At 43.4% G+C, this 12,691-nt stretch overlaps 1 protein-coding gene across 3 annotated transcripts in view; it reads right to left on the bottom strand.

The window, feature by feature from the left end:
• DIS3L (DIS3 like exosome 3'-5' exoribonuclease) overlaps positions 1 to 12,268 on the bottom strand; it is a 33,854-nt gene extending 21,586 nt beyond the window's left edge. Inside the window, exons 1-3 of one of the 3 annotated variants that reach the window (XM_025472423.3) lie at positions 12,133 to 12,268; positions 10,323 to 10,476; positions 412 to 540 (exon numbers count right to left, since the gene is read on the bottom strand). In XM_025472423.3, the coding sequence (XP_025328208.1) occupies positions 412 to 540; positions 10,323 to 10,441 (248 nt within the window). In that variant the 5' untranslated portion in view covers positions 10,442 to 10,476; positions 12,133 to 12,268. Of the gene's footprint in view, positions 1 to 411; positions 541 to 10,322; positions 10,477 to 12,014 lie in introns of all 3 variants that reach the window. The other 2 variants (XM_025472421.3, XM_025472422.3) reach the window with 2 other exon arrangements.
• Positions 12,269 to 12,691: the final 423 nt, after the last annotated feature.

The raw sequence follows: 12,691 nt of genomic DNA, 5'->3' as shown, positions 1-12,691 counted from the left end.
CCTAAAACAGCTTTAGCAGCATTAACCTACATGTTTCAGGTTAATAAGACTGGTTGGGATATTAGAGCAACCTGTACCAGAAAAATTGAGATGATCTTCGCTTAAAAGTGGGCCTCCTCCTCCCTCATACATACACATACACACACACAGAGACATTAAAATGATAATGCCAAATGTTAAGATCTGGGGCAAACTCACTCTGAGTATCTGTAGCTCCCTAATGACAATTTCTAAAGCATATATGTATTCAAACAATATAGCTAAAATAATGACACATTATTTCAGTAATGATCATAGTTCCAGAATAACTGGTTTATTCTAGCAAACCATTTACATCAACTCCCAGAAAACCAATGATAAAGAAATTAAAAAGAGTCATGCAAAACTCACAGCCATTTGGTGGTGCCATACCTGGTCTGCCACTTTTCCATGGATTCTCCTCTTTCCCGAGGGAGATAGCAGTACTGCTGGAATTCATTAGCAAAGAGAATGCAATCATGACGTGCATCCTTTAGGAGGTTTCGCAATTTGTTGTACTGTCTGGGACACAGAAGAGAAAAATAAATCTGACATAGCAGATACTCATCTACTGCCAGCTCCTGCTAAGGATCAGAGAAGATGAAGCATTTTAGGACAAAAGATGGATTCTTTAAAACCCAAGAAACACTTATATATATTGGCCTTAGTATGTGTAGTACTACTGGGCTGTTGTTTCTCAGTTTTGCCTGCTAGAATGTGCTTATGCAGGACCTCATTAATTAGCTTGTGGATCAATCACCCCTGCCCTTTCCCCTTCTAGACTTCTGGCCATTAATAACGGAATTATATGAGCCCGCGCCATACAGCCCCCTCTTCAAAGGCTCTTTGAGGACCAGAGGCAAGCAGGGTTTAGCACTTTATTTCTGTACCTCATTTTGTTCTACAAATGGCATTAGGCATGAGTGTATTTTATATTTGCTTGCAGCCTGGAAAAGGACATGGAAAGGGAATAAGTTTGGGGATTTATCTGTGAATTTTATTTATGCAGCTGCCTCATTTACATGAATGAGAGCCAGCTTCATCTGTCAGATAACTAACAAAGTTTTAAGGTTTGTCCCATCAGGAGATCCTTCCAGTGATGCCAGCCAAAGTATCACATCAAATACGCAGCTTCCTATGGGTTGGTTTCTAAGACGATGCTTTTCTTTTTTCTTTTTCTTTTTTTAAGAAGGTGTTTTTCAGTAGTCTGGGTAATATGAAATACAGAAAAGGTTCACAGTTATCTTAAAGGAAGCCAATTGTTTATTTAAAAAATGGATTGATATTAAAATCAGATGTTAAATTAACATATAAATCATCCAAGGTAGATGATTGGCATTTAACATGTGTTTTAATGTAATAAAATTTGTGCCCTTCCATTCCCACCTCCAGCCTGCTGCCATGGATTCTTAAAAAAAAAAACAGATCTTTTCATTAAAGCACTAAAACTCTCCAACTTCTCTTCTTTGAATAAATGCTCATCACCAATATCTGTGTCATCTTAATGCTTAATGAGAAAACAAGAAACACTGATTTTGTTTTCTTGGTGATTCTAATTTTGAGCTATTTTTAAAAGAATCATCAAGTAATGGCACTTCTACAATTTCATAATACACAAAAGGGTTTAGTTTCAGGTCTGTGAACAGCAGCTTTCCTTAAGGGCATCCTACTTATACAATCGAAAGCTGCCCCACCCTCAACTCAGAAGGGCCTAGAACATATCTAATTGGTGATTTTCCCACTTTCACAGAGATATATTTAAAGTCATTTTTAAGACCTCTTAGAGTAGGCACAGAAGAGTCTACACAACCCTGCTCACAGCAGCTGTCCCTGCACGGGGGTAAAGGGAAGACTTGCACTTTCTGCTTTATACATTTCTGTAATGCATTAATGTTTTTAAATGAGCACTTACTTCTTAAGCAATAAAAGATTTTTTTTTACATTTTTAAAATTTATTTTATTTTTTTAAGAAAGAATTTATTTACTTATTCTTGAGAGACACACAGAGAGAGGCAGAGACACAGGCAGAGGGAGAAGCAGGCTCCCCGCAGGGAGCCCAACACAGGACTCAACCCTAGGACTCCAGGATCACACCCTGGGCCAAAGGCAGATGCTCAACCACTCAGCCACCGAGGTGCCCCTCAAAGAGATATTCTTATCCTGATGTTCATGGCAGCATTCTTCACAATAGCCAAAAGTAACCGACGAAGCAACCAAAGTGTCCAATGATGGATGGATGGATAAACAAAATGTGGTGTACACATACAAGAGAATATTACTAAGTCTTTAAAAAGTAAGTTCTGAGACATCCTACCACATGGATAAATCTTGGAGATGTTAAGTGAAATAAGCCAGACACAAAAGGACAAATACTGTATGATTCTACCTACACGAGGTATTTAATCAAATCTACAGAGATAGAAAGTAGAATGGTTGTTGCCTGGGGGTTGAGTGGGGAGTTAGTGGTTGGTTAATGGGAGAAAAGTTCTGGAGGGGATGGTGGTGACAGTTGCAGGAAATGTGAATGTACTCAATGCCACTATACACGTAAAGATGGTTAAAATGGTAAATCTTACGCTATATACATTCACCACAATTAAAAAAAAAATAGGCCAGGTGGAAAAAAAAAAAACCAAACAGGACCACCCATTGCAGTGGGAGAAGTGCTCTGAGGAGAAAAGTGCAGGGTGTGACAAGACCATGGGAGGTCTGGGGAAGGCATCAGGGAAGAGGTGACACCTGAGAGAAGGATGAATGAGAGTTAGCTAGACAAAGGACTCAAAGGAAGAGATGGGACAGAAAGTTCAGGATGGTAGGCAGTATGGTTCATGCGCCCAATAAACATTTTCCAAATGCTTAAGTGAATTCCAACTGTTTTTTAAAAGATCATTATTATTATTTTTTAGATTTTATTTATTTATTCACAAGAAACAGAGAGAGAGGCAGAGACATGGGCAGAGGGAGAAGCAGGCTCCCTGCAAGGAGCCTTATGTGCCGGACTTGATCCCAGGACCACGACTTAAGCCAAAGGCGGACACTCAATCATTGAGCCACCCAGGCATCCTGAACTCCCAACTTTGTGACAACAGTGATCCAGCTACAAGATACTGGTGTGTCCAGACCAACCTGGACATTTTTGGAACCTGGTGACTGTTTTGCTAGCTCCACACACACCCCTGGACTTGTTTAGGACACCTGTACTTTGGACCCAAGGATTCTTCAATCCCATCCTTCCTAGATACTGATGTTCCACAAGCCAGACTCAGGGCGTTTACCACCAAATTAGAGGAATGACACAGCAAAATATAGAACTTAACAGAAAGAAATGTTCTCAATTTAAAGTTTCGTTCCCATATATTTTCCATAGACTTTCGTGCATGCTTCCATTTGTCAGCTACCTATCAGCCAGATAAGACGAATGAACAAATGGTACAAGAATATTAATGGAGAAAGCAGGAAAAAGTGAATCACTCAGAGTGTGACAGTCGGGTTTTCTTGTAGGCATGTGGGCTTCTGGCTGTAATTTAATAGTGCATACATACAATATAGTCATATTTTTTGCTAGTCAGGGCTGGTGGTGCATACGATGGGGTTAGATATATGAGTATCCTGCATAGAGCCAGCACAGAGCATCATGGTGCCTTGGACAAGTTTGGTGTGAATGATACGAGAACAGCAGTTTCAGACAGTCAAGTACAATAAAGTGATCTGAAGGTTTAAAAATTCCAGTCTTGGGTGCCTGGGTGGCTCAGTGGTTGAGCCTTTGGCTCAGGTCATGATCCTGGGGTCCTGGGATCAAGTACTGCATCAGGCTCCTCGCCAGGAACCTGTTTCTCCCTCTGCCTATGTCTCTGCCTCTCTCTCCGTGTCTCTCATGAATAAATAGAATCTTTAAAAAAAATAAAAATTTAAATAAATAAATAAATAAATAAATATTCCAGAAGAACCGCAGTTTCCCTGGACTTGCATTCCCCAATTCTCTATTATTTGAATAGTTCAAATAATTTCTTCAGGGTATGGCCACGCTTACCTTCCTTAGATTGCTTTTTGTACTATTTTCATTCAAGGATGATCTCACCTACCGATGCAAAGTCCTCTCTTCCTGCTGCCTATATTCTCTGGGGATTAGAAGTGGGCATCCCACAACCAGTTGGGGGAGGTACAATGCTGTGTTTCTTCGACCAGTTTTTGCAGAATTCTGCTAAGGTCTCTTAGGTAGACTTACCCTCACAGGTCTTTGAATTTTGTACAAGAATTTTTTTCTAGGGACGTCTGGGTGGTTCAGTGGTTGGGCATCTATCTGCCTTCCGCCCAGGGCATGATCCTGGAATCCCTGGATACAGTCCCGCATTGGGCTCCCTGCATGGAGCCTTCTCTCTCTGCCTGTGTCTCTGCCTCTCTCTCTCTGTGTCTCTCATAAATAAATAAATAAAATCTTAAATTTTTTTCTGAAGTTTTATGTATTTAAGTATCTCTACATTCAACGGGGGGCTCAAACTCACAAATCTGAGATCAAGAGTCACATGCTCTTCAGATCGAGCTATCCTGGAGCTCCAGAGTTTCCCACAAGAATTCTGAAAGTCTGTGTTTTGCTTTTTTTAAATTTTCATTTTTATTTATTTTTTTAAAAAAATTTTTATTTATTTATGATAGTCACAGAGAGAGAGAGAGAGAGAGAGAGGCAGAGACACAGGCAGAGGGAGAAGCAGGCTCCATGTACTGGGAGCCCGACGTGGGATTCGATCCCGGGTCTCCAGGATCGCACCCTGGGCCAAGGCAGGTGCCAAACCGCTGCACCACCCAGGGATCCCTTTTTTTTTTTTTTTTTAAAGTAAGCTCTATACCCAGTGTGGGGCATGAACTCATGACTAAAGATCAAGAGTCACACATGGTACTGACTAAGCCAGTCAGATGCCCCTAGGTGGTACTCTTAAAACATTTTCAAAGGCATATATTTTCGACCCTCTGAATGCCCTCTAACTGCACTGCCATTTGGAAGCCTCAAAGACAACCTCAGACTCACAACCTCTAGCTCCACCCCTCGACTTCCTCCAGCGCTCCCTCTCTATACAGTCATGCAAACCAGAAACCTTGGTGTTAGCCTTGACACCACCTTCTCCTTCCCCTTACACATCTAACTCCATTACTGAGTTTTATAGGTTTTACTTATTTTATTTTTTATTTATGTATTTATTTTTAAAGATTTTATTTACTTATTACAAAGAGAGAGACAGAGAGAAAGCGTGCGCGCACAAGCAGGGAGAGTGGCAGGCAGAGGGAGAGGTAGATGCAGGGCCCTGTGACCATGACCTGAGCCGAAGGCTGACACTCAACACCAACTGAGCCACCCAGTGCCCAGGTTTTATTTGTTTTAAATAACAGCTTAACTAAGAGATATAATTCATATACCATAAAATTACCCTTTTACTTATTTTTTTAAGCTTTTACTTATTTGACAGAGAGAGAGAGTGCAAGTGAGGACAAGCAAGGATAGCAGTAGGCAGAGGAAGAGGGAGAAGCAGGCTCCCCACTGAGCAGGGAGCCCAACATGGTACTCGATCCTAGGACCTTGGGATCATGACCCAAGCTGAAGGCAGACGCTTAACCAACTAAGCCACCCAGGCATCCCTAAAATTATCCCTTTAAAACATACAATTCCATAGTATTTTGTATAGTCACGGAGTTATGCAACCATCACCACCAAGTCCAGACATTTTATCACTCCAAAAAGAAACTTAGATCCATTAACAATATTCCTCATTCCCCTGCCCCTGGCAACCATGAGTCTATTTTCTGTCTCTTGGATTTACCTATTCAAGGCATTTCATATAAATGGAATCATACAAAAATGACTTTGTGTGGCTGGCTTCTTTCAGCAAGCATAATATTTTCAAGATTCATCCATGTTGTAGCACATGCCAGTGCTTCACTCCTTTCATGGTTGACTAGTTGCCCACTATATGGATAAAACACATTTTGTGTAATCATTATCAGTTGTGGACATTTGGGTCCGTTTCCATTTGGGGGGCTATTACGAATAAAATTGCTATGAACATTCTAGTACAAATTTTGCATGGATACATTTTCAATTCTCTGGGTTAAAGACTGAGAAAGATCTACAGACTTTTACCTACTAAGAGGCTGTTGGAAATATCTATTTCTTTCCAACATCTCTCATGTGAACTAAAGTCATAGCCTCTTCAGGGCACCTGGGTGGCTCAGTGGTTGAGCATCTGCCTTTGGCTCTGGTTGTGATCCCAGGGTCCTGGAATCGAGTTCCGCATTGGGCTCCCCATGGGGAGCCTTGTTCTCCCTCTGACTATGTCTCTGCCTCTCTCTGGGTGTCTCTCATGAATAAATAAATAAAAACTTAAAAAAAATCACAGCCTTTTCTCCACCAGCCTAGTCATCTTTTCAAATAAGGAATTTGATTATACATAGGATCTTGCCCTGCTTACAGCCCTTCACCAACATCCCTGAGACCCATTATCCACCCCAGGGTCTTCTTTTAGTTCCCTGAATGGAGCAAATCTCCCTCCCCATGACCCTGCACAGCAGGCCCCTTACGTGGACAGCTTTTCTCCTTTGCCTGGTTTACATCTACCCACCCCTTAGAGCCCAGCGGAGGCATCTCCCTCAGAGAAGCTTTTTCTTGCCTCTCTGACTAATCTGGGCTCTTCTGGAACCAAGCACCTATCCCTCAGAGCTTCTGGCACAGCTGCAGTCCCCCACCTGTTTGCGTCATTATCTGAGTACCACCTGTCTCCCCCAACACCGCGTCTGCTTTTGTTCACCATGCCATCCCCAGTGCTAGCACAGTTTCCAGCATGTCTTTCGGTAAATATTTGTTGAATGAACAGATGAACACCTACATACGGGCATGAATGCAGTGGACAAGACAGACTCACAGAGTCATCAAATGATCCCTCACTGAACAAGTGTGTGATGACAGTCAAGTTAGGCAGAAGATGTGCTCATGCTGAACCATCAAAAACGTGATTTTTTTCACAATGTTTTCTATAATATACTTAGGAGAACGGGCATTTTCTGCATTGATACTATTGAAATCATAATGTAAAATCATATTAAATACAGAACCAGATTAGAGGCCGTGTCTTTTTATTATTGTGAAACCCAACTCCGGTGATTTCATTTCAGTAGAACAATGTCACCTGTCACAGTAAATTAGTGTTCATTTGCAGTTTTCTTATTTTGTAAGCTTTGTTTATTTAATTTGAAGGTCCAATTTGGGTTTAGGGCTGCAATAAGTACTTAAGCATGAGGACTTTACATCTGGATTTATGTTTAAACATGTTTAAATAACAATACAATAAAGCAAATTAAGACTGGTGTCCAGGAAAAAAAAGTTGATAAAAATTCTTTTAGAAACAAAGGCAATAACATTACTCATGCTAAGTTACAATGATATATTGGAGGGGAGTCAGATCATTTGATCTCTTAGATCCTCTCCAACTATAATATTTTGTATGTTATATACTGAGAAACAGAGATGTTAACTGTTGAGACTCTAAAGCTATAATGAAGGAATTCAGGAGGGGGTCAAAAGGAGAAAGCAAGGCATCCTTATACCAGACACTAGAGCAACCAGGTATTTTAACTGACAAAGCTTTTTTTAAGCACAAATGTTCCTAAAAGGCATATCAAATAGAATGAATTATTGATTAGCATCACAAAAATCTCCAAGGAAGGAAGGAAAAACAAAAGAAAACATTTTAAATAAAGCAAAACACCAGAGGGCCTCCTGTAGGCCACTTATGATTAAATATAAAAAATCCAATGACTTACACTTAACACTTAATGAAGTTCAAATTAATACAGCAAATTCCCTGGATCTTCTACATTTAAGGGCTGTGATCAATTATAAAGTTAGCTTTTGATATATGACACTTTTTAGGGTTTAGGTAATTTGGTCATTTAGTTGTTTGAACCTGAATATAACTGCTGGTTGCTTACCAGGTAAACAAAGCACGAAAGTCCCAAACTTGTTGAATCCTTTTCCTGTCTCTCCTTTCTCTTCAGTTACATTCATGACCCCTGCTTTAAAAATCGATCTTAAACCTACTTCCTTCAGAGGGCTTTCTGGCTAAACCCTCACACCCCATATTTACCTCTGCACTTTGCATAGTCCACATTAAGTCATACGGCCTGCGTGTAATGCGTGCCCCCTTAACCTCATTGTATTTGACCCCAACAAGAAACAGCTTTGTTGAGAGAGGGACTGATACAGTTGATCCTTGAACAACCCTAGTATGAACTACGGGGTGTCCATTTATAGGTGGAAATTTTTTGGTAAATACAGTATAGCAGTGTAAATGTTTTTTTTCTCTTCATTATGGTTTTCTTTCTTTTAAAAAAAATATTTTATTTATTTAGGGGTTGCCTGGGTGTCTCAGTTGGTTAAGCGTCTGCCTTTGGCTCAGGTCACGATCCTGGGGTCCAGGGATCAAGCCCCCCCACTAAGGGCTCCCTGCTCAGTGGGGAGGTCTGCTTCTCCCTCTCCCTCTGCTCCTCCCCTTTACTTGTAGTCTCTCAAGTAAATAAATAAAATCTTAAAAGAAAAACGATTTTATTTATTTGAGAAAGCTGGTGCAAGAGAGCATGAGTGGGGAGGGGGGCACAGAGGGAGAGGCAGACACCTCTTTGAGCAGGGAGCCTTCTGGGGGGGGGCTCAATCCCAGGACCCAGGGATCATGATCTGAGCTGAAGGCAGATGTTCAACCGACTGAGCCCCCCATGTGCTCCTTCATTATGGTTTTTTAAAATAATGTTTTCTCTAGCTTACTTTATTGTAAGAATATGGTATATAACCTGTAATGTACATAAAACATAAAATATATATTAATCGACTATGCTGTTAGTAAGGATTCTGGTCCACAGCAGGCTGTTAGTTAAGTTTTGGGGGAATCAAAAGTTATACATGTATTTTCCCCTGTGCAGGGGTCCAAGCCCCTAATCCCCACGTTGTTGGAGGGTCACTAATATTTCTTTTTGTATTTCATAAGGCCTAGAACTATGAGCTTACAATGTGCATATCAGATGGGAAAACCAAGGTGTTATCAGACCCATCTATTTCACAACTCCTCATCCTTTGCTCTCACATTTAGTATATTTAGGTACATAGTAAAGCGATGGAAAACCAATAGTTTTTCATTAAGTTAACTACTTTTGAAATGTTTGGGAGAAAAGACATTTAAATTCCAATTCTTTGCTTTTGAATGTCCCAAGAATTGGCTTTTAAAACAACTCTTAATATTAAAAATATTTCAGAAAACAGAAGTTGAAAAGGCTCGGCAGAGTGCTTGCAATCCAAATGATAGCAACAAATTGATTTTAGTAGCAGAAATTGAAATACGACACCTGGAACAGCATTCAAACCCGAATGTGAATAAACATCTATATCTTTGTGTCTCAGCAAAATCAACTTCAAACTCATTTAAAAATATTCTATCTGAAAAATCTGCAATCTAGTTAATGTACATTTTTTTGAACTGAGCATGTAAGGACAACTCATCATTTTCACACACAAATAAACATACTTCATCTTTTACCACCAAAGTCTGAAGAAACCACATTTAAAAAAGAGTAAACACACAGTTTCTTCTCTTTAAATAACTAGGGGTGTTAAGAGGTTGTATGTATAATTCCAATATGCTGTTTCCATGCAGTCTTCATGTTCGAATCATAAATCCTTTACCAATGTTAAATGAGGCAAAGCCATTTTTTAGATATTTGTCTAAAAGGTGAACAATTGTTCTTCATTTAGGTATAAGGCAATCATTTTAGAGTGATTTTAATCAGAAGTCCTTTGTTTAGCAAATACAATGAGTATGGTTGGTAGTTATACTAGTAATGTAAAAATAAAGCAAGTTATTTCTGCTTTCCTTAAATAAATAAATCACTACAAGTACAATTTACACCCATAATAAACAGTTTAAAATTTAAAAATAAAATAGTCCCCCCCCACACACACAAAAGGGTAGGCTTTTGAAACAATACATCTAAAAAATAAATGCAAACCCAAAGCCAAGAATCTTAAATACCCATATACCAGGGACACTGCAGTTTATTGATCTATAGTCAGATCTCTCGGCCAGGTGTTGAAGCAGAAATATAAAATAATGTCACTGCATTCCTCACCAGCGAAGAGAATACCAAATTAGCTCAAAAAGTCCTTTCTGACAAAATAACGAATTCCTCCCCATTCCCGCCAACAAGGGACCTTTTTCTAAAGGGGAAAAGAAAAATATGCTGTATAGAAATAAAAAATAATGCAAAATGGATACCTGCGACCTCTTTGATGCTGCACGGTTTGACAAGCCGTCTGCATGAAAATAATTCCCTTCAACTCTGGGAACTCAAGGATCTCCAGGTAATCTTGAACAACTTTCCAATCTGGGATCATGTAATGAGTCACGTCACTAGACAAGAGTTTCCCATCTAAAACATAATTCAAAAGGTAAGCGATTAGACAACATTTGCAAACTTGGCTTATTCCTATTTGAGCATCAAGGTGCTGCACTCTACAAAAATAACTCCCAGTCTCAACTACACCTTAAAGTTTTTTTTTTTTTTTTCACCTTGAAGTTTTTAAAGGACAGGACACGTCTGCTTTGGGAGAGGTCCAAAGTTCAGGTAAACCCAGCAGCTTCATTTTTCTGAAGCTGCGCAAAGGAAAAGCTCAGCGTGGTTTATGGTGTTGCCAGTGGTGCAGAAGACGAAATTTTTAAAAAGCAAACATCTTCAGCACACCTTAAATATGTATTTGTTAAGGGACTGACATACACTCACATTCAAATGGCGGGGGGAGGTCCCCCGAAATATATATGTTAACCACTTGTTTCTGCCGAGCAATTTCAAGTGGGTTCTTAATCAAGCCCGTGTACATGCTCTGAAGTCTCCAGGGGCCAGAAAGCCGGCATCGACTAGAAAGGATGCTCAGGGATCCCTGGGTGGCGCAGCGGTTTGGCGCCTGCCTTTGGCCCAGGGCGTGATCCTGGAGACCGGGGATCGAATCCCACATCAGGCTCCCGGTGCATGGAGCCTGCTTCTCCCTCTGCCTATGTCTCTGCCTCTCTCTCTCTCTCTCTGTGACTATCATAAATAAATAAAAAAAATAAAAATTAAAAAAAAAAAAAAAGAAAGGATGCTCAGTGCACGCAAGGGCAGGGGTTAGGCTTTCCGCGCGGCCTGCATCTCCGGGAGCGGGGTGAGCCAAGCTGCAAACTGAGGATTCCAAATACTCTCCGAGAAGGACCCCCCTCTTTGACCCCCCAAACACATACACATACACACGGCCCTGCTCCTCCCCCACCAGGGAGGGGAGAGATCTTCCCAGCTAACCCGGGGCCACCCTTGCAGCTGAGCAACCAAGCCGGGGGGCGGGGAAGGTTAGCGCACAGCGGCTCCAAATCCAACGTCCCCAAGGCCTTCCTGTGCAACCATCCAGGCCCAGACAGTCGACACATTTTAGGGCAGCCGGCTGTCCCCCAGTCTGAGGCATGCGGGCTGGCTGCGCGGCTCAGCCATTTGGCACCACCTTTGTCCCAGGGCGTGACCCTGGAGACCCGGGATCGAGTCCCGCGTCGGGCTCCCTGCGTGGTGGGGCCTGCTTCTCCCTCTGCCTGTGTCTCTCATTAATAAATAAATAAATAGAATCTTTAACGCTGGTGGGGAGTTGGAAGTGTCGAAGGAGCAGCAGCACGGTGCCTCGCCCCGCCTCTCACCGCCCGGCACCCCCCATTTCACCAGTGCGCCGTCCCGGGGGGCATCAGGGGCAGGCCCTGCACCCACGTCCCCCCCCATCACCCCCCCGCCCCCGGAAAGCCTCGATCGCCAGGCCCCTGGGCCGTGGGGGCGCCGCGCTCTCGGGCCCTGCGCCTGATGGGGGCGGGGTGCGGAGCCCGGGAGCAGCGGCCTGGCCCCGCGCCCCGCGCCCCGCGCCCAGCGCCCCGCCCGCGCCCCGGCCCGGCCCCGACCGTTGCGGCAGGCGGCGGGCTGCGGGCAGAGCGGGCTGTGGCAGGGCACGCTGGGCCGCAGGTAGTGCTCCCGCACGATGCGCAGCGTCCGGCCCTGGAAGGTCCTCAGGAGCAGCACCTTCTCCCGCTTCTGCAGCATGCCTCCGGCGCTGGCGGGACTCGGCCCGGCCCGGAGGCCGCCCGGGGAGCTGCCGGGAGGAGGCGGGCGCCGCGCGGGCGGAAGCGAGGCCGCGGCTCCGGGCCCGCCCCTCGGCCCGCCTGGTCTACGCGGGCTCCCGGGCGGCGCTGCAGCCGCAGGAGCGCCGCGAGGGGCCCCGGAGCTGCAGCCGGCCCCGCCTCAGTTTCCCGCCTGCCCACCGTTGCCCCCCGGAGGGGGGGGGGGCGGTTAGGGAGAGGAGGAAGCTGACCCCAAAATAAAACGCCCCGGGGAGACCACATATGTAGATTGCGTGGAAGCAATCTGCAAGGTTGGGTGCAACCCTGAAGGATTCTTGGACATTTATTTCCACCCCCCCCCCACCCCCAGGTCCTTATGGGCATAGGGGCTGCAGGGTGGGGAATTAATTAGTTAGTGTCCTCTGTTCCTCGCTCTTGCTTTCTTAAAAGAGCTAAAAGATTCCGATGAAGAAGCCAGAAACGCTGCCAGACCAGCATTTTTATCCCCACCCCCCCCGCTC

Source organism: Canis lupus, chromosome 30 (assembly GCF_003254725.2).
Source record: "Canis lupus dingo isolate Sandy chromosome 30, ASM325472v2, whole genome shotgun sequence".
Classification (NCBI taxonomy): domain Eukaryota; kingdom Metazoa; phylum Chordata; class Mammalia; order Carnivora; family Canidae; genus Canis; species Canis lupus.
Note: the sequence above shows the minus strand (reverse complement) of the source record. Positions and strands in the feature narration are given on the sequence as shown.